At 45.7% G+C, this 27,779-nt stretch overlaps 1 protein-coding gene across 1 annotated transcript; it reads left to right on the forward strand.

Moving 5' to 3' along the window:
- Window positions 1-930: 930 nt before the first annotated feature.
- Window positions 931-11,045, forward strand: c30h1orf159 (chromosome 30 C1orf159 homolog). Its single transcript, XM_055659581.1, has 9 exons — window positions 931-1,099; window positions 1,246-1,329; window positions 4,436-4,520; window positions 5,929-6,030; window positions 6,847-6,912; window positions 7,004-7,138; window positions 8,124-8,149; window positions 9,575-9,605; window positions 10,242-11,045. Exons 1-9 carry the CDS (start codon window positions 1,070-1,072, stop codon window positions 10,322-10,324), a joined length of 642 nt encoding a protein of 213 aa, XP_055515556.1. The 5' UTR covers window positions 931-1,069; the 3' UTR covers window positions 10,325-11,045.
- Window positions 11,046-27,779: the final 16,734 nt, after the last annotated feature.

The raw sequence follows: 27,779 nt of genomic DNA on the forward strand, positions 1-27,779 counted from the left end.
TTGTCCCAATCATTATGGAGGGCACTGTATGTTTGTGTGCTCACATATATAAATATACGCTAACATATATGTGCGTGCGTAGACACAAAATGCAGGAGTAACCCAGCGGGACAGGCAGCATCTCTGGAGAGAAGGAATGGGTGACGTTTCAGTCTGAAGAAGGGTCTCAACCCAAAAATCACCTATTCCTTTTATCTAGAGATGCTGCCTGACCCGCTGAGTTACTCCAGCTTTTTGTGTCTATCCAAGTTTTTAACTCTTCAAACCTATTGGTCTTATCTCTGGCCTTTGTTCCAATCATTTGTCTGACAACCCCGCTTGGGTCTCCCCTTTTCCAGCATTCTTCCCCCTCCACACACTCCAGTGGGTGGTAAATCTGTGGAGTTCTTTGGCTCAGAAGGCTGTAGAGGCCAAGGATATTTTTAAGGCAGAGATAGATAGATTTTTGATTAGTTCAAGTGTCAGAGGCTATGGAGAGAAGGCAGGAGAATGGGGATAGGAGGAAGAGATAGATCAGCCATGATTGAATGGCAGAGTGGACTTGATGGGCCGAACGGCCTAATTCTACTCCTATCACTTGTGGATCAGTCTGAAGAAGGGTCTCCTCCCGAAACATCACCTATCCATGGTCTCGAGGAATGCTGATTGACCGGTTAAATTACTCTATCTTTTTTCATAATTTCATAAGTTCTCGGAGCAGAATAAAGGCCATTCAGCCCATCATGTCTCCTCCACCATTCAACCATGGCTGCTGACCTGTCTTTCCCTCTCAGTCCCATTCTCCTGCCTTCTCCCCATAACCCCTGTCAACCGTAATAATAATAATCTTCTGGCAGAAAGTAAATTGGAAAAGCAGAAACAATTATGTTCATTTTTCTCTCTATCTCCCCATTGAAAATATTACCGTAAAACCCAGTGCTTCTCAGCGTCAGCGACGCCGGCCAGAGCACAGGTCTGTGTCAAGTGGGTGTGGAAAGGCGCTGTGTTTTTTTTTGATAAGCGAGTCCGCTTCCCGGCAGCAGGGCGGCTACTGGGCGCAGAGCCGGCGGGGGAAAGTCTGTAAATCCGAATGCCTGAACTTAATCCTTTCATTGATCAGGTGAGACGTTTGCATTTTGTTCCAGTCTAACCGTACAGTGTCCCAGGCTGTGGGCAGACTTCAGCAGGGTAATTAATTCACTCCAGTGTTATTTCACTGACTGCAGAGTTTGTTGGTTTCCAGTGAAGTTTCATTGTGTGTTTCAGGGTCTGCTTCTCATGAGACCGCCCTTTGCTTGGATCTTGGTTCGGTTTGTACTGGGAATCTTCGCTGAGACGCCACAGTCTTTGGTAGGTTTTTACTTCCCTGAGTCCCAGCTACTGCGTTACCCTGTTGACGCCTTCAATTGCAGGAAGTGCCTGGTTTTTTTTTTAAAAGACGTCTGCAACACAATTATTTCCCCCGTCTCGTCGGCTCACAAACTAGTTGGGGAAACTTCATATTTACATTCAACTTGGCTCTACGGGTCGCTGCCAAACAAATCAACCCCGTCCTCTCCAATCCCTTCCTGGGTTGGTGTTTACTGCTGAGTGAGTTGTTGACGGCGGCGTGCTGAGTGAGTTGTTGACGGCGGCGTGATTTAATGACGGGGACTTGTCTTTGTGCAACTGCTGAACTTCCGCAAACTAGCTTTCCTATCTCTATAGAGTGAATGTTTGCTATTTACCGAATTTCATTAATGTCATTCTGTCTCCTTGGAAAGAGGGGGTGTCTACCGGTGAACCGCTGAATGGATCTCCGCCAGACAGCATTTACGGAGAGAGAGCGAGGCAGTAAAGATAACCTTCTTGAGCAACTCAGCGGGACAGGCAGCATCTCTGGAGAGAAGGAACGTAAATGCCGCGTTCCTCCACATGCCTGTGTGAGAGTCCGACCCGACGCTACCCGCGCCTTCCCGCTGAGCCCAAGCCTTACCCCAACTCCCACCCACACACGCGAATGCTCTGAGCATCTATGAAAAGGAAATAGACCGTCCGCTGTCTGTTCTGTGTGGGTGGGAGTTGGGGTGGGGGGGGGGGGGGAGAGACTAAGGCAAGATGGGTCCTGTTCATCTGCTGATGCTCCCCCGTGGAGTCCACCTGTGACGATGCAGAGAGGCTCTGGTCAGATTCCAGATAGAACCAGTGAGAAGGCATATCTTGACTCCTGCCTGGCCCGCGGATTATTCATCCTGTGTGAGAGAGAGGGAGGGGGAGAGAGAGAGAGAGAGAGAGAGAGAGGCCCCCAAAAACACCAGTTGCTCCTCCAGCGGGACAGGCAGCATCTCTGGAGAGAAGGAACGGGTGGCGTTTCGGGCTGAAAGTTTCTTCAGACTGAAAGTTTCACTCTCATAGATACCACCTCTCCCAGTCTCATATTTGACACCTCACCCCCACACCAAACAACATCCAGATTATTCTCCCCCCCAAAATATCTCCCCTATCCTTCCCCCACGTGATTTCCTCCCCACATATCCCCCCGTCGCCGTGCCCACCCCCCCTCTGGCTATCCGTCAAGTCCCCCCCTGAAACACATTTAAATAACATTCGCACGCATCTTTACACGAGTCCCACCTCCCGCGTTTGGCCCTTATCTGAACTGATACCCTTTTGTGCTCTGCATTTTGCATCTCTTGACGATGCCTTCATCAATATCCATCCCCTGCCAATTACCGACCCCGCACCTCTGCCCCCCAATATACATCCTCCCCCACTCCCCACAGGCTTTGTCCCGCACCCACCTATCTTTTTCCCAGCTTCCTCCCCCCACTCTTGCTTCATCAATATCCCCCCCCCCCGACCCGCGCACCTATATACCCTATCACTCACCTTTGTCCCGCACCCACCTATTCCATTCAATCTGAAATCTGAAGAAGGATCCTAATCCGAAACATCGTGTCCATACCGCCACAGATGCTGCCAGACCTGCTGAGTTCCTCCAGCAGTTTGCGTTTTGCTCAAGATTCCAGCATCTGTAGCTCTTTGTATCACAAAGGTCGCACCCACCTTGTTTCGTCGGCCAATTGTCTCTTTAACAGCTGAGACTTGGAACTACTGAGTCTTAAAACGTAGTTCAGTTTAAAACAATACTCCAACATTTGGTGGAGATGGAGAGATGTGGCTAGTGGTGGGATCCTGTTGGAGGTGGCGGAAATGTGGCAGAGGGTTTTATGTTGTATGCGATGGCTGATGGGGGAGCACAATCAGAGCTGCAGGGTACCAAGGCAACCTCATCTACGTCCTCGTATACCATTCGGCTTTCTATCTATAGGGTCATTGTCCACACAGCAAAAGCCTGTGGGATTGGGGTTAGTATTTATCAGCTTTCATTATTATTAACTGATTGATCTGCAGCTGAACAGATTACCCTGTTAATAAAACTGCCAAATATTCACTTACTTCCTGAAATTTTAGGGTATTGGTAGGCTGCAGATATATTCCATGTCACTCAACCAGTGTCACTGAAACTGATGATCAGTGTTGTTGGGGGAATCTTGCTATATGCAAATTAACTTTGTACATATAATTTCCATTACAAGACTGGCTACATTTTTTTAAAAAAAGCTCCTTTGGCTGTCCAGGAATTTGAGTTGTTGGACTGGTATCAGTTTATTGTTGTTTCATGATCCAAGATACAATGGAAAGCTTTTGTTTGCGTGGTTATCCGGTCAATTTGGATCATATTGTGTGTGTGTATCAGTACAATCAACCCTTACACAAGTGTATGATGGGTCGTGCAAAGAGAAAAATGCCAGAGTGCGGAATATAGTGTGATAGCGTCATAGCTACAAAGTCCATTGTCCGCAGTGAGGTAGGTTGGAAGATCGGGACTAGACCTGAGCTTGTGGGAGGATGGTTCAATAGTCCGATAACAGTGGGGAAGATGATGTTCGTGAGTCTGGTAGTGTTCATTATGTCTGCTCCAACTGTATGATGCTGTTTACCAACTATATTTCCCATTAATTGTTTCACTGGGGCTTTGGTCAGGGACCAAGCCTTAGTTTTATTCCTTGTAGCATTTCATCTCATTGGACCCCTGTCTTTGGTGATGAGACTCATGTCACTCGATAGTTAGGAACAGTACTTGTAAACAGTTCCATTTTTGTCTGCCTTCCCACCTTTCAAGCTTTAGTATCTTCAGCCCGACAGGTAAGGAGGGAATGACCGGGGTGTGAGTGGTCATTGGTTATGTTGGCTGCTTTTTGAGACGGTGTGGATGAAGTCAATGGTGGGATGTCTGGTCAGTGTGATGGACTGGGCTACATCCACAACTCTGCAATTTCTTACAGTCTTGGTCAGAGCAATTCCTAAACCTGTGATACATCGTGATAGGATGCTTTCTACAGAGCAGCGTGTGAAGTGTGCTGGGAAAGTGCAAGTTCCTCTCCGTCCTTGCTAATCCTTGTCTTTCCCTCAGACCTCACCAGCGGTTCGCAGTGGATGTTGTGTGGATCTCGTGGATGAGTTTGGCTTCTGTCCACAACGCAGTTTTTGTAATCCAGGTACCTTCTCGAAACAGTAAAATGTATGATCTTGCCCAGCGAGGAACATAACCTCAAATATAACTGAGAATGGTGGAAACACTCAGCTGGTCAGGCAGCATCTGTGGAGAGAGAAATGAAGCCAATATTTTAGTTTGGTTACATTTCATAAAAACAAAAGTAATTTAAATATTTATTCTTGTGTTCCTTATTCAAGGTGAGGAGACTATTTGAAGAAAGGACCACTCGGTTCCCTTTTTGTATTAAGTATTCCCACATAGAACATGGAACAGTACAGCACAGGAACAACCCCTACGGCCCACAATATCTTTGCCGAACATAATCCCCCAAAATAAACAAATCTCCTCTGCCTGCACGTGATCCATATCCTGCCATTCCCTGCATATACATTTGCCCACCCAAAAGCCTTTTAAAATGTCACTATCGTATTTATCTCCACCACCAACCCTGGCAGCATGTTCCTAGCACCCATTACCCTCTGTCTAAAAAAATAAATAAACACCTTTAAACTTTGCCCCACTCACCTTAAAGCTATGTCTTCTAGTCTTTGACATTTCCAACATGGGGTGGGGGGGGGGGAGTTTCTGGCTGTCTATCCCGTCTCTGCCTTTGTTCATCTGCTTCTATCAGGGCTCCCCTCAACGTCCGTCATTGGAAGATTAATTCCCAGATCCCAGAGTAGGCCCTGCACTTTTCACAAGAAGTGCCAGTGCAACACTACTGACTGACCAAGTGGAAAGGAGACTTGGTTGTTCAATCTAGTTGTTCCAGTCTGTGACTTCTGACGACACCCTGGTTTCCCCACACTGCTCAAGGTGTCACACCTATCGGAGGCCACACTTGTCCCCGTTTAGGATTTAGGTCTATTATTGTCACATGAACTGAGGTGCAGTGAAAAGCTTTGCTTTGCATACCATCCAATCAAATTGGATAATGCTGTGCATAAAGACATCAAGTCAAACTCGGGTACGATAGGTAGAGTCCAGGCGCTAGATTGAGCGTTAGAGAAGAGATTTAAACTAGTGTGATTGTATCAGATGATAGTAGATCCTTCTTTGGGAAGAGCAAGCAAAGAGTCGGCACACTTCAGCGCCACCCTGTAGGTCTCTGTGAGTTGGTCAGCAAGATGCTTGCTGTAGATGTGATCACCATGTAAATCGCTGTGAATTAATGGTCGACTTCAGGTGTTCTGACTGCTTGGGTTGTAGATGGCTGAATCAGTTCCAGAGGGTGCAGGAATGTGGGTGGTAATTATTTGTGGGTATGGGAGGAACTGGGGAGGTGAGGGGTGGGTGGGGGGTGGTTGCTGTGCAGAGAATGGGAGAGCTGGGGAAGATGAGAGTAACATTAATAGTAACGCGATGCTGCAGCACTTTAGTTGAAATGCTGACACTGCTTTTGCTGTCAGACTGTTACAGGCAGTGGTTTAAGAATGGAAGCTCCACCTGCCTCAGGTGTGTTAACGGGACCTCAACGTATTCATCGACCAATCAGACTGGGTGTGTTAACTGTGAGTAATCAAACTTTGAGTTGTCATGTGTAGGAATGCTGGTTTAAACTGAAGATAGATACAAAAAGCTGGAGCAACTCAGCAGGACAGGCAGCATCTCTGAAGAGAAGGAATGGGTGACATTTCGGGTTGAGACGCTTCTTCAGACCTGAAATATCACCCATTCCTCTCCACAGATGCTGCCTGTCCTGCTGAGTTACTCCAGCATTTTGTGTCTATCCTACTTGTTAGTTTCACTTGTTATCACCTTCTACTCAGCCAACAATGGACTGTTGTGGGCTCCACCTTTCCTTGATCATCATTGCTGGCCTTGATTCCCCCTTTTGCCTACCTTTCATATCTCTAGTTTCCCTTCCTCCTGACTCGCGGTCTGAAGAAGGGTCTCGCCCCAAAACGTCACCTATTCCTTTTCTCCAGAGATGCTGCCTGACCTGCTGAGTTACTCCAGTATTTTGTGTCTATCTTCGGAGCAAACCAGCATCTGCAAATCCTTCCCACACAAATAAACACACCCCCGACTCCTGATCCAATCATTCCACCACATGCTCTGCGCTCCCAGCTCCCATGAATATATCCATTATTCAAGCCACTTTTCCTTCTTCTTTTCCCCTCTCCTGTTTTAGCTTCTCCTTCTGATGCTCATTGGAATTAATTCTTTCCCTTCTACATTTTAACCTGACAACCAAACAGTTTTTACAGTGCGGTCGGACCGAGGGAGCTCTAAACTCTGCTGCCGCTCCTTAGTAAAATGTGCCTCATTGTTCCGATATCATCAGCCATGTGTGAATCTTGTTCTGATTAGCTTTCCTGTTACAGTGAGTTCCAGCAGCGAAGGCAGAGGAACAAATGGCACCACCGTGGGCCCAACCACCCTTAAAACTGGTAAGAGGAAAGCCTGGCGATGCCATGCGGCTGTTGCTTAAGAAACACTTTCACTTACACCGGGTCTAAATGATTCACTTCTCTCTTAAAGGAGGAGCAGAGATCGCCGCCTCAGTGTGCCTGGGAACTCTGGCCACCGGCTCCCTCGTCATTCTCTCCGTAGCTGCTTTTTTCTACCTCAAGCGGTCGAATAAATTCTCCTGTTTGTTTTACCGACAAGGCAAAGGTAACCAGCTGGCTTGTGTCCATTTCTGTGTAGGAAGGAACTGCAGATGCTGATTTACACTGAAGATAGACCCAAAAAAGCGGGAGTAACTCAACAGGTCAGACAGCATCTCTGGAGAAAAGGAATGGGTGGCGTTTTGGGTGGATCCTTGAAGAAGGGTCTTGACCCAAAACGTCACCCATTCCTTTTCTCCAGAGATGCTGTCTGACCTGCTGAGTTACTCCAGCTTTTTGTGTGTATCTTCCATTTCGGTTTGTTGAATGTGTGTAGATAGTCCATTAATGTCTATCGTGCTTTACCAATTTTTTTTAATCCTACCTCTCTTGGTTTTTCGTCCCCTGTTTCTGGCCCCATTCCTTTGCAAACAAAAAAGGGAACATAGAACATGGAACAACCCAGCACACGGAAGAAGCACTTTGGCTAAAGTCCATGTAGACAACATCCACTGCTCTACTCTCATCGTTCAAACTTGGGAACCTCCTCAAATAAGACATTCCCTTCCAAATGCGAGTAAATCCTGTCCCTGAGATTCCTGTCCATCAACTGTCTGAAGAATGTTGGCAGCACAGCCCAGACATCCACCACTCTGTGTGCCTGCCTGTGTGTATGTGCGCGTGTGTCTGTCTGTGTGCGTGTGTCTGCGCATGTAAAACAAAAACCTTGCCCTGCACATTTCCTTTAAACTTTCCTCCTCTCACCTTAAATCCACGCACTGCAGTAAATGACTTTTCCTTCCTTGGAATAAGATTATCTACTGTCAATACCTCTTATAATTTTATCTTTTCCACTCCCTTGCCGTCGCTCTGGAAGTGTTCGTTGAATGGTACAAATGTCAGTTGCATTTTCACTCTTGGCCACGGCACTATAGTGTCACCACACTCGTGTGTAAGTGTGCTGATCCTTGAATTGGGTGTGGACAGCCATTGAGTTGACTCGCCCATCAAAAATAGCTTTTCTAACTGAAAATGGTTTTATTACCTTTCAGATTCGATACTGCAACCAAGTGAAATGGTAAGCTGCCGTTAGCATTTCTTCATTCGTGATCTTGGGATTCTTTATTTAAGGGAACCATGTAAATGCAAGTTGTTGTACTTGGATTTAATTTTACCTTTCATTTCAACCTGTTAAATATCTCCAGCATTGCTGTCTGTGTGGTGTTTGCACGTTCTCACTGTGACCACACGAGTTTCCTCACGATGCTCTGGTTCCCTCCCATGTCCCAAAGTAGCGCGGGTTTGTAGGTTAAAATTGGCCTCCATAAATTGCCCATGGCATGTGGGAGTGGATGGGAAAGTGGAATCACATGGAACTAGATGATCGATGGTTAGCATGGACTCGGTGGGCTGAAGGGCCTGTTCCCTGCACATCTCCTTTAAACATTCCCCTCACACCTTAAATCTAGCCCTCTAGTCTTTCACATTCCCACCCTGGGAGAATGATTCAGCCTATCTGCACTATCCATTCCTCTCCTGATTTTACATTTACATCAGGTCACCCCAAGGTCCCCGCTCCAGGGGAAACAATGCAAGCTTGTTCAAATATTGTCACAATACCAAGGAAGAATTGCCCAGTTCTTGGAACCACTGCCATGGTACGTCTCGGCATTCACTGTCAGTTCAGTATCTTGTGTGAACAAGGATACATCTGACATTGCAGCACGCACTACTGTTCTTGTCCAGGTTCTGTGTAGAACCGAGATGTGACTACGTCACTTTGTAATATAGGAAGTAGCAACGCTGTAGCAACAGCGACCCCAGTTCGATCTTGACCTCGGGTGCTGTCTGTGAGGAGTTTGCACATTCTTGTGACCGTGTGGGTTTTCTCCGGGTGCTCCGGTTTCCTCCCACATCCCAAAGACATGCAGGATTGTAGATTAATCTGCCCAGTAATATTGTCCCTTCTGAGAGTCTAGAGTGTTTATTGTCATCCAATATAATGCAAAACAAAACAAAGCCTGAAGTCCCATAGTACATCCAAGGCAGTTTGTACATTGGATGTTTTAGTGTTGAGCAGAAGAGGGAGTGGATGGGAAAGTGGGATAGGATTAGGACTGGTGTGAAAGGGTGATCAATGGTCGGCATAGACTTAGAGGGGCGAAGGGCCTGTTTCCATGCTGTGACTTTCATCAAAACCTGGCATCTGTTGTACCGACTGTTGTAGGCATTATGCATGTAGGTAAATGGGAAGTGTGACTTGGTATTCTCCCTGATTGGGCTTTAATGCCAATTAAACTAAATATAATGAGATTTAAAATTGGATTAGAATCAACTGCCTTTATTTGATCTGCCTGACAGCTCCAAGCAATTTATGTGCAAATGTACAGTGTTCTGTTGGTGATTTGTGCAATCTCTTTTTTTTAATTTAGTAGTAATGTGATTCTGCAATCATCTTAACCGGTGGTAGTGATGTGACTGAACTCTTTAAATGTTTTCACAGGTGGGAATGGTGAGGAGCTCCGTTGGATCAGGTAACGGCCATGGGCATCTTAATGGAGGTGGCGATGGGGGTTACTAATTGGATTTTGACGGATTTTTAAATTTAATCATTGGACTTTAGAGATGCAGCGTGGAAACAGTCCCTTCAGCCCATCGAGTCCACGCCGACCAGTGATCATCCTGTACACTATCACTATCCTACACACAACTGTTTGGTACAGGTTGAAACTCTCCTGTCTACTGTCCTGGAGCCATGTCTGTGGGCGACACAGTGGTATCTAGTGATGAGGCAGCGGTAGAGTTGCTGCCTTACAGAGCCAGAGACCTGGGTTCAATCCTGACTACAGATACTGTTTGTATGGAGTTTGTACGTTATCCCCGTGACCAAGTGGGTTTTCTCCGGGTGCTCTGGTTTCATCCCGCATTCCAAAGACATGCGGGTTTGTAGATTAATTGGCTTCTGTAAATCGTCCCTGATGTGCGGGAAAGAATTAGTGTACGTGCGGTCGTTGGTCAGCGTGGAACCGGTGCGCCAAATGGCCAGTTTTCACGCTGTATCTCCAAACTAAACTAAAGGAGCTTGTTAAAAATGTTAATGACTGGCACATCACCGCTTTCTGTCCTCCTGCACGTATATATCACACCTGTGTGTCTCATTTGTGTTTCAGTCCGAAAGCAGAGATATTCAAGAAGGGAGCGGCTCTCCGCCTCTGTGGCCTCGTCTGCCTCCACAGCCATGAGCAACGTCTGACGTCCCACCAGTGCCAACTGCATGCGCTCAAGATGCAGTGTAATAATGTACGGGGTGTTTGAGGAATAGCTGCCGCGGAGGGCTGTTACCACGCCCCTTGCCATTCACGGGCCCACCGCACATTTGCCTGACTCCTTGCTGCCAATGAAAACTGCCACCAGTCTTCTGTGGCCACTCGGGTGACGATTAGTGGTGTAACAGAAGTCAGTGCAGGTGTGATCTGGGCTGTCCTGTAACTCACGGTATTGGTGTGACAGTGCAAGCACCGGCTTCTTCCCAGGGATGCCTCTCCAACTCTCTACTGACAGCTTTAACCTTCAAGAATATTTATTCGCATCAGTCTGTAAGCACTGCCAAGTTTAAAAGGAGCTTTGAGCATTTCCCCCTCTCCCCGACGTTTGCCAGCGTGTGTGTGTAGGCCGTTCATGCCTCCGGCTTCGACCTGACGTCACCACAGTCACCGAGTCGTACAGTGTGGAAACAGGCCCTTCAGCCCAGCCTGTGTTACTAGGCTCTTCTCAGCCACACTGAAGGCAACACAAACTGAAGCACCATATTAACGGCTGATCTTTACTTAGTTTCCAGCCTAGCTTGTTATCGTTCTGAGGGTAGAGAGGATACCTGGATCACACTTCTACCTAACATTTAGGTGTACTTGATTGATAGTATTCTGTGTAAAAAGATAAAATAAAAAATAAAATAATTTGCTTTTGGACTTGCGCCTAATGGGTTTTCTGTTACTAATTCACTCCTACATGGCAATTTACTTTGGAGAACCTCATTGTTTAATAGTGGCTGATATGGTGGCGCAGCGGCAGAACTGCTACCTTACCTGCAGTCTCTTGTGTATATTTTGTTAGTGGCTGCTGGGATGAACATTTGTGTAAGTGTTGGCTGGATTTAAGCAAAGAAGGTTGGAGATACTCAACGAATCGGGCAGCATGGAGAAGTCAGAAAGTTGTCAGCCTTGGGTGGTGACGAGGCGTTTGTGGTTCTAGTGCACAATGGAGCTGTACACCTTTGCAATCATGTGTAGGAAGGAACTGCAGATGCTGGTTTAAACTGAAGAAGGGCCTTGTCCTGAAACGTCACCCATTCCTTCTCTCCAGAGATGCTGCCTGCCAGCTGAATTACTCCAAATTTGCAAGGATGTTGCCAGAACGCGAGGCCCTGAGCTCTGGGAGAAATTTGGCAAGCTAGCACTTTATTCCTTTGAGTACAGGAGGCTCTGGGGTGATCTTGTAGAGGTAAATAAAATCATGAGGTGAATTGATGGGATGAATGCACAGAGTCCTTAACCCATGGTAGGGGAATCAAAAGCCAGACGACTGCCACAGAGGGTAGTTGAGGCCAGTTCATTGGCTATATTTAAGAGGGAGTTAGATGTGGCCCTTGTGACTAAGGGGATTAGGGGGTATGGAGAGAAGGCAGGTACGGGATACTGAGTTGGATGATCAGCCATGATCATATTGAATGGCGGTGCAGGCTCGAAGGGCCGAATGGCCTACTCCTGCACCTAATTTCTATGTTTCTATGTTTTACAGTGCCAGAGGCGTGGGTTCAATCCCGACTAAGGGTGCTGTCTGTGCGGAGTTTGTACGTTCTACCTGTAACCATGTGGGTTTCCTCCCACACTCCAAAGACGTGCAGGTTTGTAGGTTAATATTAGGACCCATTTCCACGCTGTATCTCTAAACTAAACTTGTGTTAATGACACAATTCTCCCAGACATAAAAAAAGGGTACAGAGATCTAAACAGCAGCTTTGAAAGGCATGAAACTCAAAAAGATGAACCTGCAGGTGTTGGAAATCTAAAACAAAACCAAGATGTGCTGGAGCAACTCAGCAGGGCAGGCCGCATCTGTGGAAAGAGCAATGGCTAACTTCTCGGGTCGAACAACCTTCGTTAAAACAAAGAGTGGGAGAGTCCAAGACCAAAGGGCACAGCCTCTGAATAAAAGGACACACGTCTAAAGTGGAGATGAGGAGGAATTTCATTAGCCAGAGGGTGGTGAATCTGTGGAAATCATTGCCACAGAAGGCAGGGGAGGCCAAGTCTACCTTGGGTATTTTTTAAAGCGGAGATTGACATGTTCTTGATTAGCAAGGGATCAAAGAATATGGGGAGAAGGCAGGAGAATGGAGGTGAGGAAAAAAAATAGAACAGTCGTGGTCAAATGGCGGGGCAGACTCAATGGGCTAAATGTCTAATTCTGCTCCAGTCTTGCAGTCTAAAACATTTATGCATTTTTTAGATTATTTTCCCTGTAGGGGTTTAATTAACGATATTATTGACGTGTTCAGAGATACAGTGGAAAAACGCCATATCTGTATGAGTTTTCCTTTCTGACACCTAGTCCTTTCCAGAATATTGCGTGCAGTTCTGGCCGTCCCTGTTACAGGAAGAATGTGGGAGGCTTCAGAGAGGCTGCAGAGAAGAAGTTTGCCGGAATGCTGCCTGGATTACAGAGTAGGTATTAGCTATAGGGAGAGGTTGGGCAAACTTGGATTATTTGCTATGAACTGTCTGAGGTTGAAGGAGACCTGAAAGTGTATAAAATTATGAGAGGCGTAGATAGGCTGGGCAGTCAGAATAGTTTACCCAGCGCTAAAATGCCTAAGACTAGGGGGGCTTCAAGGTAAGAGGGTAAAAGTTCTTTTTACACAGTGGTGGGTGCCTGGAACACATGGCGATGGTGATATGATAGTGGCCTACAAGAGGCTTTCATGCGGGCCAAGTGTCTTTTAAATGGTTTTGGCATCATGCTCAGCACAGAAATTGTGGGCTGAAGGGTCTGTTCCTGTGCTGTACTGTTCTATGAACTTTGTTGAAGACATATTAGGGACGGTGGCTTTTGGGTAGGCACATGGATATGAAGGGCTATAGAAACGTAGAAACATAGAAATTAGGTGCAGGAGTAGGCCATTCGGCCCTTCGAGCCTGCACCGCCATTCAATATGATCATGGCTGATCATCCAACTCAGTATCCCGTACCTGCCTTCTCTCCATACCCCCTGATCCCCTTAGCCACAAGGGCCACATCTAACTCCCTCTTAAATATAGCCAATGAACTGGCCTCAACTACCCTCTGGCAGAGAATTCCAGAGATTCACCACTCTCTGTGTGAAAATGGATCGCATGCTGGCAAAGGAGATTAGTTTAACCTGACATCGTGCTCAGCATGGACACTGTGGGCCGAAGGGCCTGTTCCTGTGCTGTACAGTGCATAATATTTCAATCCACATAATTTCATGTAAGGTACAAGTGACCAGGTGACGTGTGTTTAACACTCAATGTGTTGAACTATAAATGCTCTCAAACTCTGCCTCTCTTCCCTAATTTTAAGGCCAGACCTGGCAAACCTATTCAACATGATCTGGGGATGATTGGGTTAATATACGATGAGTGTTTGACGGTGCTGGGCCTGTACTTGCTGGAGTTTTAGAACAATGAGGGGAGGACCTAATTGAAATGTACCACACAGTGAAAGGCCTGGGTAGAGTGGATGTGGAGAGGATGTTTCCACTAGTGGGAGAGTCTGGGACCAGAGAGCACAGTCTCAGAATAAAAGGACGTATCTTTAGAAAGGAGATGAGGAAGAATTTCTTTCATCAGAGGGTGGTGAATCTGTGGAATTCATTGCCACTGACAGCTGTGGAGGGCAAGTCATTGGGCATTGATAAATTGGGCATTGACAAATTCTCGATTAGTAAGGGTGTCTGGGGTTATTGGTAGAAGGCAGGAGAATGAGGTTGAGAAGAAAAGATAGATCAGCCATGATTAAATGGCAGTGTAGACACGATGGGCCGAATGGCCTGATTCTGCTCTTATGACATGACCAATAATATTCAGAGCTGCACTCTGTCAGACCGTTGTTTATTTATCTCAAGTTCCACAGAGGGATAATGGTAGTTTTATTCTGTGGGAGTATGTATTGAAACAGTGTGGTGCACTTTGCCAAGAGTTGGTATCTCATTCTGCTTGTCGCTGGAACCACCATGATGCCCCTACTGGTGGCTCTGGGGATGGGCAGAGGAGCTGGCCGATGTATCAGTGAAAGCCCATTTTAAAAGTGCTATGACTGACATTTTGTAGAGGAGTGATTGAATAATTTCCTGCTCGGGCTCTGGGTACAGACACTGGAGTGACACTTAATTTGTTTGATAATGGTTGATCCTTCTAGGATTAAGTCAGTGCAAATGTACAGGGAATGATTGATGTAGACAAACGGGGAACGTCTTAATTGGGTCTAACATCTTAACTAAACATAGATGAGGTGGCACAGTGTTGCAGCGAGTAGAGCTGATGTCTTACAGCGCCAGAGATGCAAGTTCGATTCTAACCTCGGGTGCTGGCTGTATGGAGTTTGCACGTTCTCCCTATTACTGCGAGCGTTTCCTCTGGGTGCTCTGGTTTCCTCTCACATCCCAAAAACGTGCAGGTTTGAAGGTTAATTGGTCTCTGTAGGGAGTGGATGAGGAAGTGTGATACTAGTGTGAATGGTTTGCTTAAACCTACCTGATCTCCCGGTTGCTAAACACTTTAACTCCCCCTCGCATTCACACACTGACCTTTCTGTCCTGGGCCTCCTTCATTGTCAGAGTGAGGCCCAGCGCAAACGAGGAACTGCATCTCACATTTTGCTTGGGAAGCTTGTAACCCAGCGCTATGAATATTGATTTCTCTAACTTCAAGTAACCCTTGCTTCCCCTCTCTCTCCATCACTCCCCCTTCCTAGTTCTCCGACCAGGCTGACTACCCCTCTTACATTGTATCTCTGTTTGTGTTGTTGTCACTTTCTCCTGGCTAACAATGGTCTATTCTACATTTTTGCTTGATCTGCATCTATTTTGATCTCTTACACTTCCTTATCTCTGTAACTCCCTCACCCCTGAGTCTGAAGAAGGGTCTCGACCCGAAACGTCACCCATTCCTTTTCTTTCTATCCAGAGATGCTGCCTGTCCTGCTGAGTTACTCCTGCAATTTGTGTCTATTTCCAATAAAACAACATCATGAATTCTTGACTTTTTCCTGACACCTTTGTCATCGCCTCAAAAACTCAATCATGTTAGTAAGGCATGCTGACTATCCCAAATTAACCCATTCCCTTCCAAATTGGAGTAAATACTATCCTGAGGAATCCTCTCTAATAGCTTTACTACCACTGACGTGAAGCTCACCAGCCTATAATTCCCAGGATTCTCTCTATTTCTATTCTTAATAATTCAACTGATTTTAAATTATTTAAAAGACACTTGGCCCACACTTGGATAGGAAGGCTTATGGGCCAAACACAACTGGGACCAGCTTCGATGGGACATCATGGGTCAGCATGTACGAGTTGGGCCCATGGGCCAACTTCTCTGTTATATGACTGTGTCCCATTTCATTATACCATTACAGGGTGGCACAACGGCACAGCTGGTAGAAGTGCAGCATCACAGTGCCAGAGACCTGCGTTCGATCCTGACCTCGGGTGCTGTCAGTGTGCAGTTTGCATGTTTTCCCTGTGACCATATAAGTTTCCTGTAGGTGCTCCAGTCTCCTCCCACACCCCAAAGAAGTGTAGATTTGTAGGTTAATTGATTTCTGTAAATTGCCCCAAGTTCGTAGGAAGTGGATGGGAAAGTGGGATAACATAGAACTAGTGTGAACAGGTGATCGGTGATCAACGTGGACTCGGTGACCCTTTGGGCCTGTTTCCATGCTGTATCTTTCAATCAATCAAAAAACCTATCGCTATTACACCCAGAATAAAATGCATGCCCCAGGCAAAGGAGTGACTGCTGCAACTTAGATTCACACCGACCTGATTTCTGTCAGGTATCCGATCTTCCTCATGTGTAGTTCTGCCCAAATTCTTATACATCAACGTGACTTCAGTCACAATCGTTAACAAGGGAACATCTCAAGATGCTGCCCAAGATCTACCCTGGTATCTCCACTAGGGGACCTTGGCTCCAATGTTAAACTTTATGGAGCACCTTAGATATGAAGAGGGAAGTTATAATTGTGCCCACCTCTACCACTTGCTCCACCAACTGGTTCCATGTAACACCACCCTCTGTGTGAAGAAGTTGTCCCTCAACTCTCTTTTAAATCTTTCCCCTCTCACCTTAAACCTATGGTCTCTAGTTGTAAACTTCCCTACCCTGGGACAAAGAATGTGACTGTTTATCTCACCTGTGCCCCTCATTATTTTAAATATACCAAAGCCTCCTATGTTCCAGCGAGAACAGTCCCATCTTATCCACGCTCCCAGCCTCTCCTTATAACTCAAACCCTCCAGTTCTGGTAACACCCTTATAAACCTTTTTTTGCATCCTTTCCAGTTTAATGACATCTTTCCTACAGCAGGACAACCAGAGTTGTGGACACTATTCCCGAACTAAACACGGCCTTAACAATAGGACACAGTTTGCTGGAGTAACTCAACAGGTCAGGTAGCATCTCTGGAGAGCATTGATGTCCCGCTGAGTTACTGCAGCATTTTGTATCTATCTATGGTTTAATCCAGCATCAGCAGTTCCTTCACATTTCTCTTGTGCTGTAAGGCAGCAACTACCATGGCACCACTGTGCTGTCTCTTATCTTATTTTTATGGTAGTAATATGCCAAAATTAGCAATAAAGTTGGTCAGTTGTTTTGGAAGAATGAAGGAACACAGCAGGATATGATTCATGCCAAGTTCTAAATCTGAAACTTGAGTTATCAATTGAATTGTAATCAATTCAATGTATCAGCTTATGCAGGGTTTTATGCTGATTCTGCTGATTCTGCAAGATGTCTTTCCTGTAAGGTGTCTGTGTTTTGCACTCATTTTAGAGCGCCACTTCGTAATTGTGATATGATGTATGATTCATGGATTATTATATATTTTTTGAAGATAGACACAAAATTCTGGGGTAATTCAGCTGGACAGGCAACATCTCTGGAGAGAAGGATGGGTGACGTCGAGACCTGAAACATCACCCATTCCTTCTCTCCAGAGATGTTGCCTGTCCCACTGAATTACTCCACCATTTTGTGTCTATCTTCGGTTTAAACCAGCATCAGCAGTTCCTTCCTACACCTTTATATTTGTTTTGTCAATGTTGCATACTATGGCATTGTGGAATTTGCATCTGCTGTTCCACGAGTCACCACATGAGGGTGCACCAGATTGAGCCTTCAGTGAGTGAAAATTCAAACACCAGCAGATGCTGGAAATCTGAAATAAAATCAGGGGATTGTGGAAAGATTCAGCAGGTCAGGCGGCATCTATTGAAAGGTCCATGTGTCATGATCCAGACCCTTTTTGTTTAGTCTGAAGAAATATCCCGACCTGAAATGTCAAATCTCTGTTCACCAGAGATGCTGCCTGACCCTCTGAGTTACTTACTCCAGCACTTTGTGTCCCTTGTGGCCCTGTCTCACGATGTGAGTTCATTCAAGAGCTCTCCAGAGTTTTAAAAAAAAATCAAACTCGTGGTAAGCACGGAGCATGAACGTAGCGGTTACGTCGGAGCTCGGGGACGTCGCTTAGCGGATCGTAACGCTAACGGCAGGTACTCGGGAAGAATCGCTAACAGCAGGTAAGCTCGGGAAGACTCGTGAAGATTTTTCAACATGGTGAAAAATGTCCACGAGAGCCCCGAGTACCGACGAGCAGCCATTACTGTAAATCTTCGAGTTCGAATCAGGGTAAACTCGGGAGAATTCTTTGAATGAACTCGTACCGTGGGACAGGGTTTTATAGTTTTGTTTCAGGTAGCTTGTAGTTCAGCGTTCTGAGTTTAGTTGCTCTTGAGACCGTTCAGGGAAGGACAGCAAAGGGTTTACCAGACCAGCAGCCTGACCTTTGAACTGTTGACCCGCGATCCGAGCTTCCATCACTTAATCAAAAGGAGCTACCATCATTTAATTAATGGGAATTTAAACCTTGTAATTAAATAAATCTGGAATATAAAAAGAGCCTCAAGACAGGCAACCATAAAACTGTAGAATTGTTGTAAAACTCATCAATTTCACGGAAATAAATCTATAGAAACGTAGAAAACGTAGATGCAGGAGGAGGCCATTCGGCCCTTCGAGCCAGCACCGCCATTCATTGTGATCATGGCTGATCGTCCCCAATCAATAACCCATGCCTGCCTTCTCCCCAATAGAAATTACTTTCAGGTTACCTTTAGACATATATATGAATGGGAAAAGTCTAGAGGGGTATGGACCAAATGCAGGCAGATGGGACTAGCCCAGATTGCCAACTTGGTCAGTATTGACAAGGTGGGCCGAACGGCTGTTTCTATACTCTGTAGCTCTACAATGCTATCAGCTATGGTAACTTATAATGATATGGACTCAATAACATACCAATATTGGCCACAGTGATAGATCTTGAAAAGCACTATACAAATAAAATGTATTATTATTATTAGATGTACTATCTATAAAGTCTCGATGTATCCACCAGTGGGATTCTGAAACTTCAGCAAGGTGATGCATCAGATAGTGCTGTGACCTCATACTTTAGTGACTTGGGTTCAAACCTCGGGCATTGGCTGGGAGTTTGCATGTTCTGCCTGTGAGTGTGTGGGTTTCCGATGGGTGTTCCAGTCTCCTCCTACATTTGAGTGTAGTGTGGGTAAATATCCCAACTACGAAAGGGGACGTTGATCTCAATCGGTATTTATTCCCATGTGTACAGACCTGCAGTGAAATTCTTTTTTGCATACAGTAAAGTATTGCCATATCTAAGCACAAAGAGCACAGACATAGTCCACTGAGTCCTAGGCGAGTCCCAGGCTGTTGCAGGGCCTCCAGTGGTCCCCTTCATCTAGATCGTCCAGTGAACTGTCGCCCCTCCCCTCACCCGGCCACCTTCAGCCTTTGTACCCCGGGGCACCTCCCACAGCCGACCTTGATGGCACGGAAGGTAAGACCCCGGTTTATCCTCTTCCTGCCCTGTAGTGAGGGGCGGTATAGAGTGATACAGTGTGGAAACAGGACCTTTGGCCCAACTTGCCCAAACCGGCCAACATGTCCCAGCTATACTCCCTGCATATTTGTTGTTCTAATTCCCGTTCACTATTTGGGGGTCTGTGGTACACCCCCAACAAGGTGATCATCCCTTTCTTGTTCCTTGTTCCTGAGTGCAAATCTTTTGTCCACATGAACAGATGCAGTCTCTGTAAACAAGTTTGAGGGTAAGTCCTGTCACAGAGTGATAGAGGGACCAGCAATATGATGGCAATGGGCTCAATCCATGTAAATGATGCTCACCACAACAAGCCTCAGGTCAAAGGCAACTGGTGAGGTAATTCAGAAAAAGTAAAATGTCGATAAAGTCCAATCAAAGATAGTTCAAAGGTCACCATTCAGGTAGATGGGAGGTCAGGCCTGCACTCTCGCTGATAGACAATAAACAATAGGTGCAGGAGTAGGCCATTCGGCCCTTCGAGCCAGCATCGCTATTCAATGTGATCATGGCTGATCATATCCAATCAGTACCCCCTGTTCCTGCCTTCTCCCCATATCCCTTGACTCTTTTTAAGAGCCTCTCTTATCTAGCTCTCTCTTGAAAGCATACAGAGAACCTGCCTCCAATGCCATCTGAGGCAGAGAATTCCACAGACTCACCACTCTCTGTGAGAAAAAGTGTTTCCTCGTCTCCGTTCTAAATGGCTTACTCCTTATTCTTAAACTGTGGCCCCTGGTTCTGGACTCCCCCAACATCGGGAACATGTTTCCTGCTTCTAGCGTGTCCAAGCCCTTAACAATCATTGATGAGAGGACCATTCAACTGCCTGTACATCTTGCCTGATGGAAGAGTGATTGAGACTAGCCCTCGATTATGCTGGTGGCCTTGCCAAAGCAGTGTGAATTGTAGATGGAGTCAATGGAATGAAGATTGGTTTGTGTGATGGTCTGGTTTAGGTCCACAACTCTCTGCAATTTCTTGCGACCTTGGATGGAGCTGTTTCAAAACCATTGTTGTGATGCATCCTGATAAGAGGCTATCTATGGCGCATCTGCAAATGTGCATCTGTTGCATTTACCCAATCAATTCCACACATGATGTTCTACACCTCTGTAAGATCACCCTCATCCTCCTACGCGCTAAGGAATAAAGTCGTAAAGAATAAAGGAATAAAGCCTGCCGAACCTCTCCCTACAGCTCGAGCTCTAAAGCCCTGGCAATATCTATATTACTAAATCTCTGATCTTGACCGCTTTTGGCCCACTGTGCTGTGATTTCCGACAGAATGCCGCCATCTATGGCCGTCATTTTTGGCCACCTCGCTCAAAGCCCCCCTCTGCATTACGGGTGCGGAGGATTTTTCCCATTGATGACAAATCAAAGAGATATTAATGTTTTTTTTTAATTGTCTCTGCTGCCCCTGCTGGAGGGAGGGGGAGGGACTATAAAACCAGGAAGTGGTGTGCCTCACTCAGTGTCTGCCAGATGAATGAAGCCAAGGGTCACGTCTCTCTGAGCTCTGAATAACACTGAACAAATGTATACACCCTTAATGTGGTTTGAAAATGAAAATATGGTTTGTTTGAAGTAAAAAAGCACTGCCTGCAAATGGTTGATTGGATGCTTTGGCTTGAAGTTGAAAGGCACTACTAACTGCAAATGGTGCTTGGGAGCTTTGACTTGAAGTTGAAAGGCACTACTTACTGCAAATGGTGGCTTGGGTGTTTTGCTTGAAGTTGAAAGGCACTACTTATTGCAAATGGTGGCTTGGGTGATTTGGCTTGAAGTTGAAAGGCACTACTTACTGCAAACTGTGGCTTGGGTGCTTTGATTGAAGTTGAAAGTCACTACTTATTGTAAATGGTGGCTTGGGTGCTTTGGCTTGACGTTGAAAGGCACTACTTACTGCAAATGGTGGCATGAAGTTGAAAGGCACTACTTACTGCAAATAGCGGCTTGGGTGCTTTGGCTTGGTTGAAATGCACTATTTACTGCAAATGGTGGCTTGGGAGCTTTGGTTTAAAGTTGAAAGGCACTACTTACTGCAAATGGTGGCTTGGGAGCTTTGGCTTGAAGTTTAAAAAAATTACCATTCTCTCTGCTGCACCTGCTGGAGGGAGGGGGAGGGACTATAAAACCAGGATGTGGTGTGCCTCACTCAGTCTCTGCAAGATGGATGAAGCCAAGGGTCACGTCTCTCTGAGCTCTGAATAATACTGAACAAATGTCTACACAACTCTGAGTACCCTTAATGGGTGCTTTGACTTGAAGTTAAAAGGCACTACTGCAAATGCACTTTCTTCCTGTTTGCACTGTATATTGATTTTAGATAAAATCAATAAAAATTCTTAAGGGGTTGGACAGGCTAGATGCAGGAAGATTGCTCCCGATGTTGGGGAAGTCCAGAACAAGGGGCTTAAGGATAAGGGGGAAATCCTTTAAAACCGAGATGAGAAGAACTTTTTTCACACAGAGAGTGGTGAATCTCTGGAACGCTCTGCCGCAGAGGGTAGTCGAGGCCAGTTCATTGGCTATATTTAAGAGGGAGTTAGATGTGGTCCTTGTGGCTAAGGGGATCAGAGGGTATGGAGAGAAGGCAGGTACGGGATACTGAGTTGGATGATCACCCATGATCATATTGAATGGCGGTGCAGGCTCGAAGGGCCGAATGGCCTACTCCTGCACCTAATTTCTATGTTTCTATGCTTCTATGGTTGGAAACGCACTTGACCACTTACCCTGCTGTAGTGGTTTGGAACTGCACTTGACTCAGTGGCCCCCTTCTGCTGAGAAATGGTGCAGAACATGGATTTAAAGTGAATTAGTGGTCTTGCAATGTTGAAATGGAAATCTCTATCCTGTCAATCACGCCCTGAAAGCCACATCTTTTCCGGTGGTGGGGGGGGGGGGGGGGGGGTTATAACACCCGGAAGTGTGGGTGTGGCTCAGTCTCTGCATGATGGGGGAGGAAAAGGTCTTGACTCTGTCTGACCTGTGAATCAACTGAACACACTGAATGTCTACTGAACTGTGGGTTTGGTGTTTTGTGTGGGTTTATGGTGGTTTCACTCTGCATGAAATGGTATGAAGCTGCATTTGAATTTGGTGGCCTTGCACCCTGCTTGAAATGGTAGGAACATGGATTTGAATTTGGTGGTCTTGCACCCTGCTTGAAATGGAATTTCAAGGAATAGTCATGTCAACTGCCAGCCCACCAGCCGTGAGTGAGCTGCCAGCAGATCAGGCTTGAAGGAATGAGCTGCCACCCCAAGAACCCATACCAGCACTCCAGAAAGCCCCCCCACTGGCCACCAATATTGGAATTGGTGGAGAGGTGAAATATTGCGTCGGGGGACCAGCCCTCCTGTGTGAACATGGGACCCAACGGGTCCCACTTAGTCTAGTATACTCATAAAAATCATGGCTACATCTGCCTAAAAGTCCTGGCAACATGTGCATTGGATGAAATGGTCAGATGACAGGAGGGGTGATTGCTGAAATCTGCAAAGTGTCTCACGAAAGATATGGAGCGGTACACTCCCCGATTTACACTCACACACTGCTCCTTGTTTGGTGGGGAATGCACAACGACATGCTTATCCTCACCTTTATTGCAACACCATGACATGCTCCACAGTTCATTCTGATTGTTCCTGCCAGTCAGAGACTTGCCACACTCCTGTCTGCTTATCATAAAAGACAGACGCCAGTCACACACAGGAAGAGCAAAAAAAAAAAAAAAAAATCCCAAACAGCTTGCTCACTGTGACATGTCTTAAATCAAAAGCCACGGCTGAGGAGACTCAGCAAGGAATAAATAACTGAACTGAACACAAGGCTTTTAGTGTATTATACTGCAATCCCGTGAATGTGTAGTGTCAGCTTATCTCTGGAGGAAATAAGGGCTACATTTTGACAGAATAGAGTCATAGAACAATATGGGACAGAAACAGGCCCTTCAGCCCACCTTGTCCATACTGACCAAGTTGGCATACTGGGCCAGTCCAATTTGCCTGCGTTTGGCTCATAGCCTGCTAACCCCCTTCCTATCCAAATACATTGAGTCATATTTTGTAGCTGGTTCCATAGCTTCCTCTGACTGATATGGGCTACTCTTGAAAAATTTGCCCCTGAGGTCCCGCTGATATCTCTCCCCTCTCACCGCAAGCCTTCTAGTTTTAGAATAATTAACGCTGATCTAAAATATCATGAACGTATTATGAATAATTGATTAGTAAGAGTGTCAGAGGTTATTGGGAGAAAGTAGGAGAATAGGGTTAGGAAGGAGATAGATCAGCCATGATTGAATAGCGGAGAGGACTTGATGGGCTGAATGGCCTAATTCTGCTCCTATCACATGATCTTATGATCATGGGATGATCGTAAAACTGTTGATTTAGAACCTTTGGTGTTAAGTAGAAGAACAGAATGGGATTGAAATGAAGTGAGTTATGGCGATCTTGAATGCTCGGCCTCAGAAGGTGATGGGAGAAAATGAGGCAGTAAGTTTTATGAAGGGAATGAAATATACGTATTTGATGGAGGGGATCTGTCTGAACAGAAGGGCGGTTGGGATGTCACATTTTCACGATGGCGGTGGTGGGTGGTGAAGGGGGAGGTGAGTGGGGTGTCAGCTCACCGCTCCCACACTCAGAAACGCACTCTAAAGGTTCCAAGGTCAGCGACAGGAAGCAATTGTTGTTGAGGCGCAATGGGTGCAGCAGTAGGAGTTGCTGCCTCACAGCAAGCCAGAGAACCTGCCCAACCGGGTTCGATCCCATCTACACTGGGTGCTGTCTGTATGGAGTCCAAACTTGTCCTATACATGTACCTATCTGGTGTCTCAAATTGCAATAGTCCCTTCAACTACCTCCACTGGCAGCTCATGCCAAACCCACCACCCTTTGGGTGAAAACACCCCCACATTCCTATTAAACCTTTCCCCTTCCCTTAAACCTATGCCTCTAGTTTGTACGTTCTCCCTGTGACCGCGTGGGTTTTTCTCCAGTTGCATCCCTCCAAAAAGACGTGCCTTCTGTAGGTAGAACTAGTGTGTTATTGGCACAAATCAGCACACTAGTCACCTGCAAGTTTGGTCCATATCCCTCCAAAATCTGTCCTATCCAACCTGTCCAACTGTCCACTTAGCAAAATCCCAGCCCATTACCTCCTCTGGCAGCTTGTTAAAGACCACACCACCCTTTGTGTGAAAAGGTTACCCCTCAGATTCCTATTAAATATTTTTCCCTTCACCTTAAACCCAGGGCGACAGATAGCACAATGGCTAAGAGTTCGGCTGGCGACCTTAAACCCATGTCCTCTGGTCCTCCATTCATTTACACTGGGCAAGAGACTACATGTGGGAGGAAACCGGAGCACCCAGAGGAAACCCACGCAGTCAAAGGGAGAATGTAAAAACTCTGCACAGACAGCACTCATACTCAGGATCGAATCCAGGTCTCTGGCGCTGTAAAGCAGCAACTCTGCTGCTGTGCCACTGTGGCAGCCCTGCGTGGAAACAAGCCCTTGGGCTCACCGAGTCCACATCACCTGTCCACTCATTCTATATTATCTCACTTTCGCATTCCACACACGCTAGGGGCAATTTGCAGAGGCCGTTTAATCTATAAACCTGCACTGTAGGTAGCAACTCTACTGCTGGCTGTGCTGGACACTGGGCTTATGGGCTGTTTCCATGCTGTATCTTTCATCAAAAGATCTTTCATCTCTCCCTCAGCCCAACATAATGGGCATCAGCCAAGAATTCTGTACTAAAGTCACAGAGCAGGTCTTGAAATCACAACCTTCGTACACTCTGAGCTGTGGAGCAGGAAGCCCTTGGTCAGGAACACTGCACAGCCAGAAGAATAACTGACTTATTGCAGACATATTTGCATCAGGTGGAGCCAGCTGCTTCCTGTTGGATGGTCTTTGAGGAAGGGGGGAAATCCCGGATCATGAAGGTGAAAGGAGACAGTGTTTTTAAAAAAACAAAACAAGCCTCAATAAATGATGACGCACAGGAAGTGGATGATTTAATTAAAGCAAACAGTGTGTGAGCAGAAATTTCATTTCAATGAGGCAATGTCTCTTATCACAAGGAGGTCAATAAAACAACATTTGGCAATTCAGTCCAAACTCATTACATTAAGTCATCAAGCACGATGGAGAATAAGACACGCTAGGATTTATGATCTACACATTCACGCACGTACCTCATCAGCAATGCCAGTCTCAAGAATAAAATCATTTTTACCTAATTTGATAAAAAACCTTTGCATTTCTACTGAACCTTTCTCAGTCCCAGGACTTCTCAAAGAAGGTTACAGTTCCAATGACATCCTCCTCACCTGTACTCATTGGTCTAACACCGGAAATAGGCAGACAGTTTTTAATTAAAACATAGAACAGTACAAGTGGACACAAAATCCTGGAGTAATTCAGCGGACAGGCACATCTCTGGTGATCTTTCAGGTTCATACCCTTCTTCAGACTGATGTCAGGGGAATGGGCGGGACGGAGATAGAATGTAGTCGGAGACAGTAAGGCTGGTGGGAGAACTGGGAAGGGGGAGGGGATGGTGAGAGAGGGAAAGCAAGGGCTATTTATGTTAGACTTCAAATAACTCTAACTTCAAATAGCCCTTGCTTTCCCTTTCTTTCCTTCCCTTTCCCTCTCTTTCCCTCACTCTCCATCCTCTCCCCTTCCCAGTTCTCCCACCAGTCTTACTGTCTCCGACTGCATTCTATCTCTGTCCCGCCCACTGCCCTGATCTCACTGAAACCATATAACCATATAACAATTACAGCACGGAAACAGGCCATCTCGGTCCTACAAGTCCGTGCCGAACAACTTTTTTCCCTTAGTCCCACCTGCCTGCACTCATACCATAACCCTCCATTCCCTTCTAATCCATATGCTTATCCAATTTATTTTTAAATGATACCAACGAACCTGCCTCCACCACTTCCACTGGAAGCTCATTCCACACCGCTACCACTCTCTGAGTAAAGAAGTTCCCCCTCATGTTACCCCTAAACTTCTGTCCCTTAATTCTGAAGTCATGTTCTCTTGTTTGAATCTTCCCTATTCTCAAAGGGAAAAGCTGATCCACATCAACTCTGTCTATCCCTCTCATCATTTTAAAGACCTCTATCAAGTCCCCCCCTTAACCTTCTGCGCTCCAGAGAATAAATACCTAACTTATTCAACCTTTCTCTGTAACTTAGTTGTTGAAACCCAGGCAACATTCTAGTAAATCTCCTCTGTACTCTCTCTATTTTGTTGACATCCTTCTTATAATTGGGCGACCAAAATTGTACACCATACTCCAGATTTGGTCTCACCAATGCCTTGTACAATTTTAACATTACATCCCAGCTTCTGTACTCAATGCTCTGATTTATAAAGGCTAGCATACCAAAAGCTTTCTTTATCACCCTATCTATATGAGATTCCACCTTCAAGGAACTATGCACGGTTATTCCCAGATCCCTCTGTTCAACTGTATTTTTCAATTCCCTACCATTTACCATGTATGTCCTATTTTGATTTGTCCTGCCAAGGTGTAGCACCTCACATTTATCAGCATTAAACTCCATCTGCCATCTTTCAGCCCATTCTTCCAAATGGCCTAAATCACTCTGTAGACTTTGGAAATCCTCTTCATTATCCACAACACCCCTATCTTGGTATCATCTGCATACTTAGTAATCCAATTTACCACACCTTCATCCAGATCATTGATGTACATGACAAACAACAAAGGATCCAACACCGATCCCTGAGGCACCCCACTAGTCACCTGCCTCCAACCCGACAAACAGCCATCCACCATTACCCTCTGGCTTCTCCCATTCAGCCACTGTTGAATCCATCTTGCTACTCCTGCATTTATACCCAACAGTTGAACCTTCTTAACCAACCTTCCATGAGGAACCTTGTCAAAGGCCTTACTAAAGTCCATATAGACAACATCCAGTGCTTTACCCTCGTCAATTTCCCTAGTAACCTCTTCAAAAAATTCAAGAAGATAAGTCAAACATGACCTTCCAGGCACAAATCCATGCTGACTGTTCCTAATCAGACCCTGTTTATCCAGATGCTTATATATATTATCTCTAAGTATCTTTTCCATTAATTTGCCCACCACTGAAGTCAAACTAACAGGCCTATAATTGCTAGGTTTATTCTTAGAATCCTTTTTAAACAATGGAACAACATGCGCAGTACGCCAATCCTCGAGGACTATTCCCGTTTCTAATGACATTTTAAATATTTTTGTCATAGCCCCGGCTATTTCTACACTAACTTCCCTCAATGTCCTAGGGAATATCCTATCAGGACCTGGAGACTTATCCACTTTTATATTTTTCAAAAATGTCAGTACTTCTTTTATTTTGCAACTCATAGTACCTATAGCTACTCTACTAGTTTCCCTTACCTCACATAATTCAATATCCTTGGTGAATACCGAAGAAAAGAAATTGTTCAA

This window comes from Leucoraja erinacea, chromosome 30 (assembly GCF_028641065.1).
Source record: "Leucoraja erinacea ecotype New England chromosome 30, Leri_hhj_1, whole genome shotgun sequence".
Lineage (NCBI taxonomy): Eukaryota > Metazoa > Chordata > Chondrichthyes > Rajiformes > Rajidae > Leucoraja > Leucoraja erinaceus.

Bases quoted from the DNA above. Each gene is read 5' to 3' on its own strand.
- c30h1orf159 (XM_055659581.1), top strand. From the start codon at position 1,070: ATGCCTGAACTTAATCCTTTCATTGATCAG. The intron at 7,139-8,123 runs GTAACCAGCTGG...ATTACCTTTCAG, and splicing joins GTTTTACCGACAAGGCAAAG to ATTCGATACTGCAACCAAGT. The intron at 8,150-9,574 runs GTAAGCTGCCGT...ATGTTTTCACAG, and splicing joins TACTGCAACCAAGTGAAATG to GTGGGAATGGTGAGGAGCTC.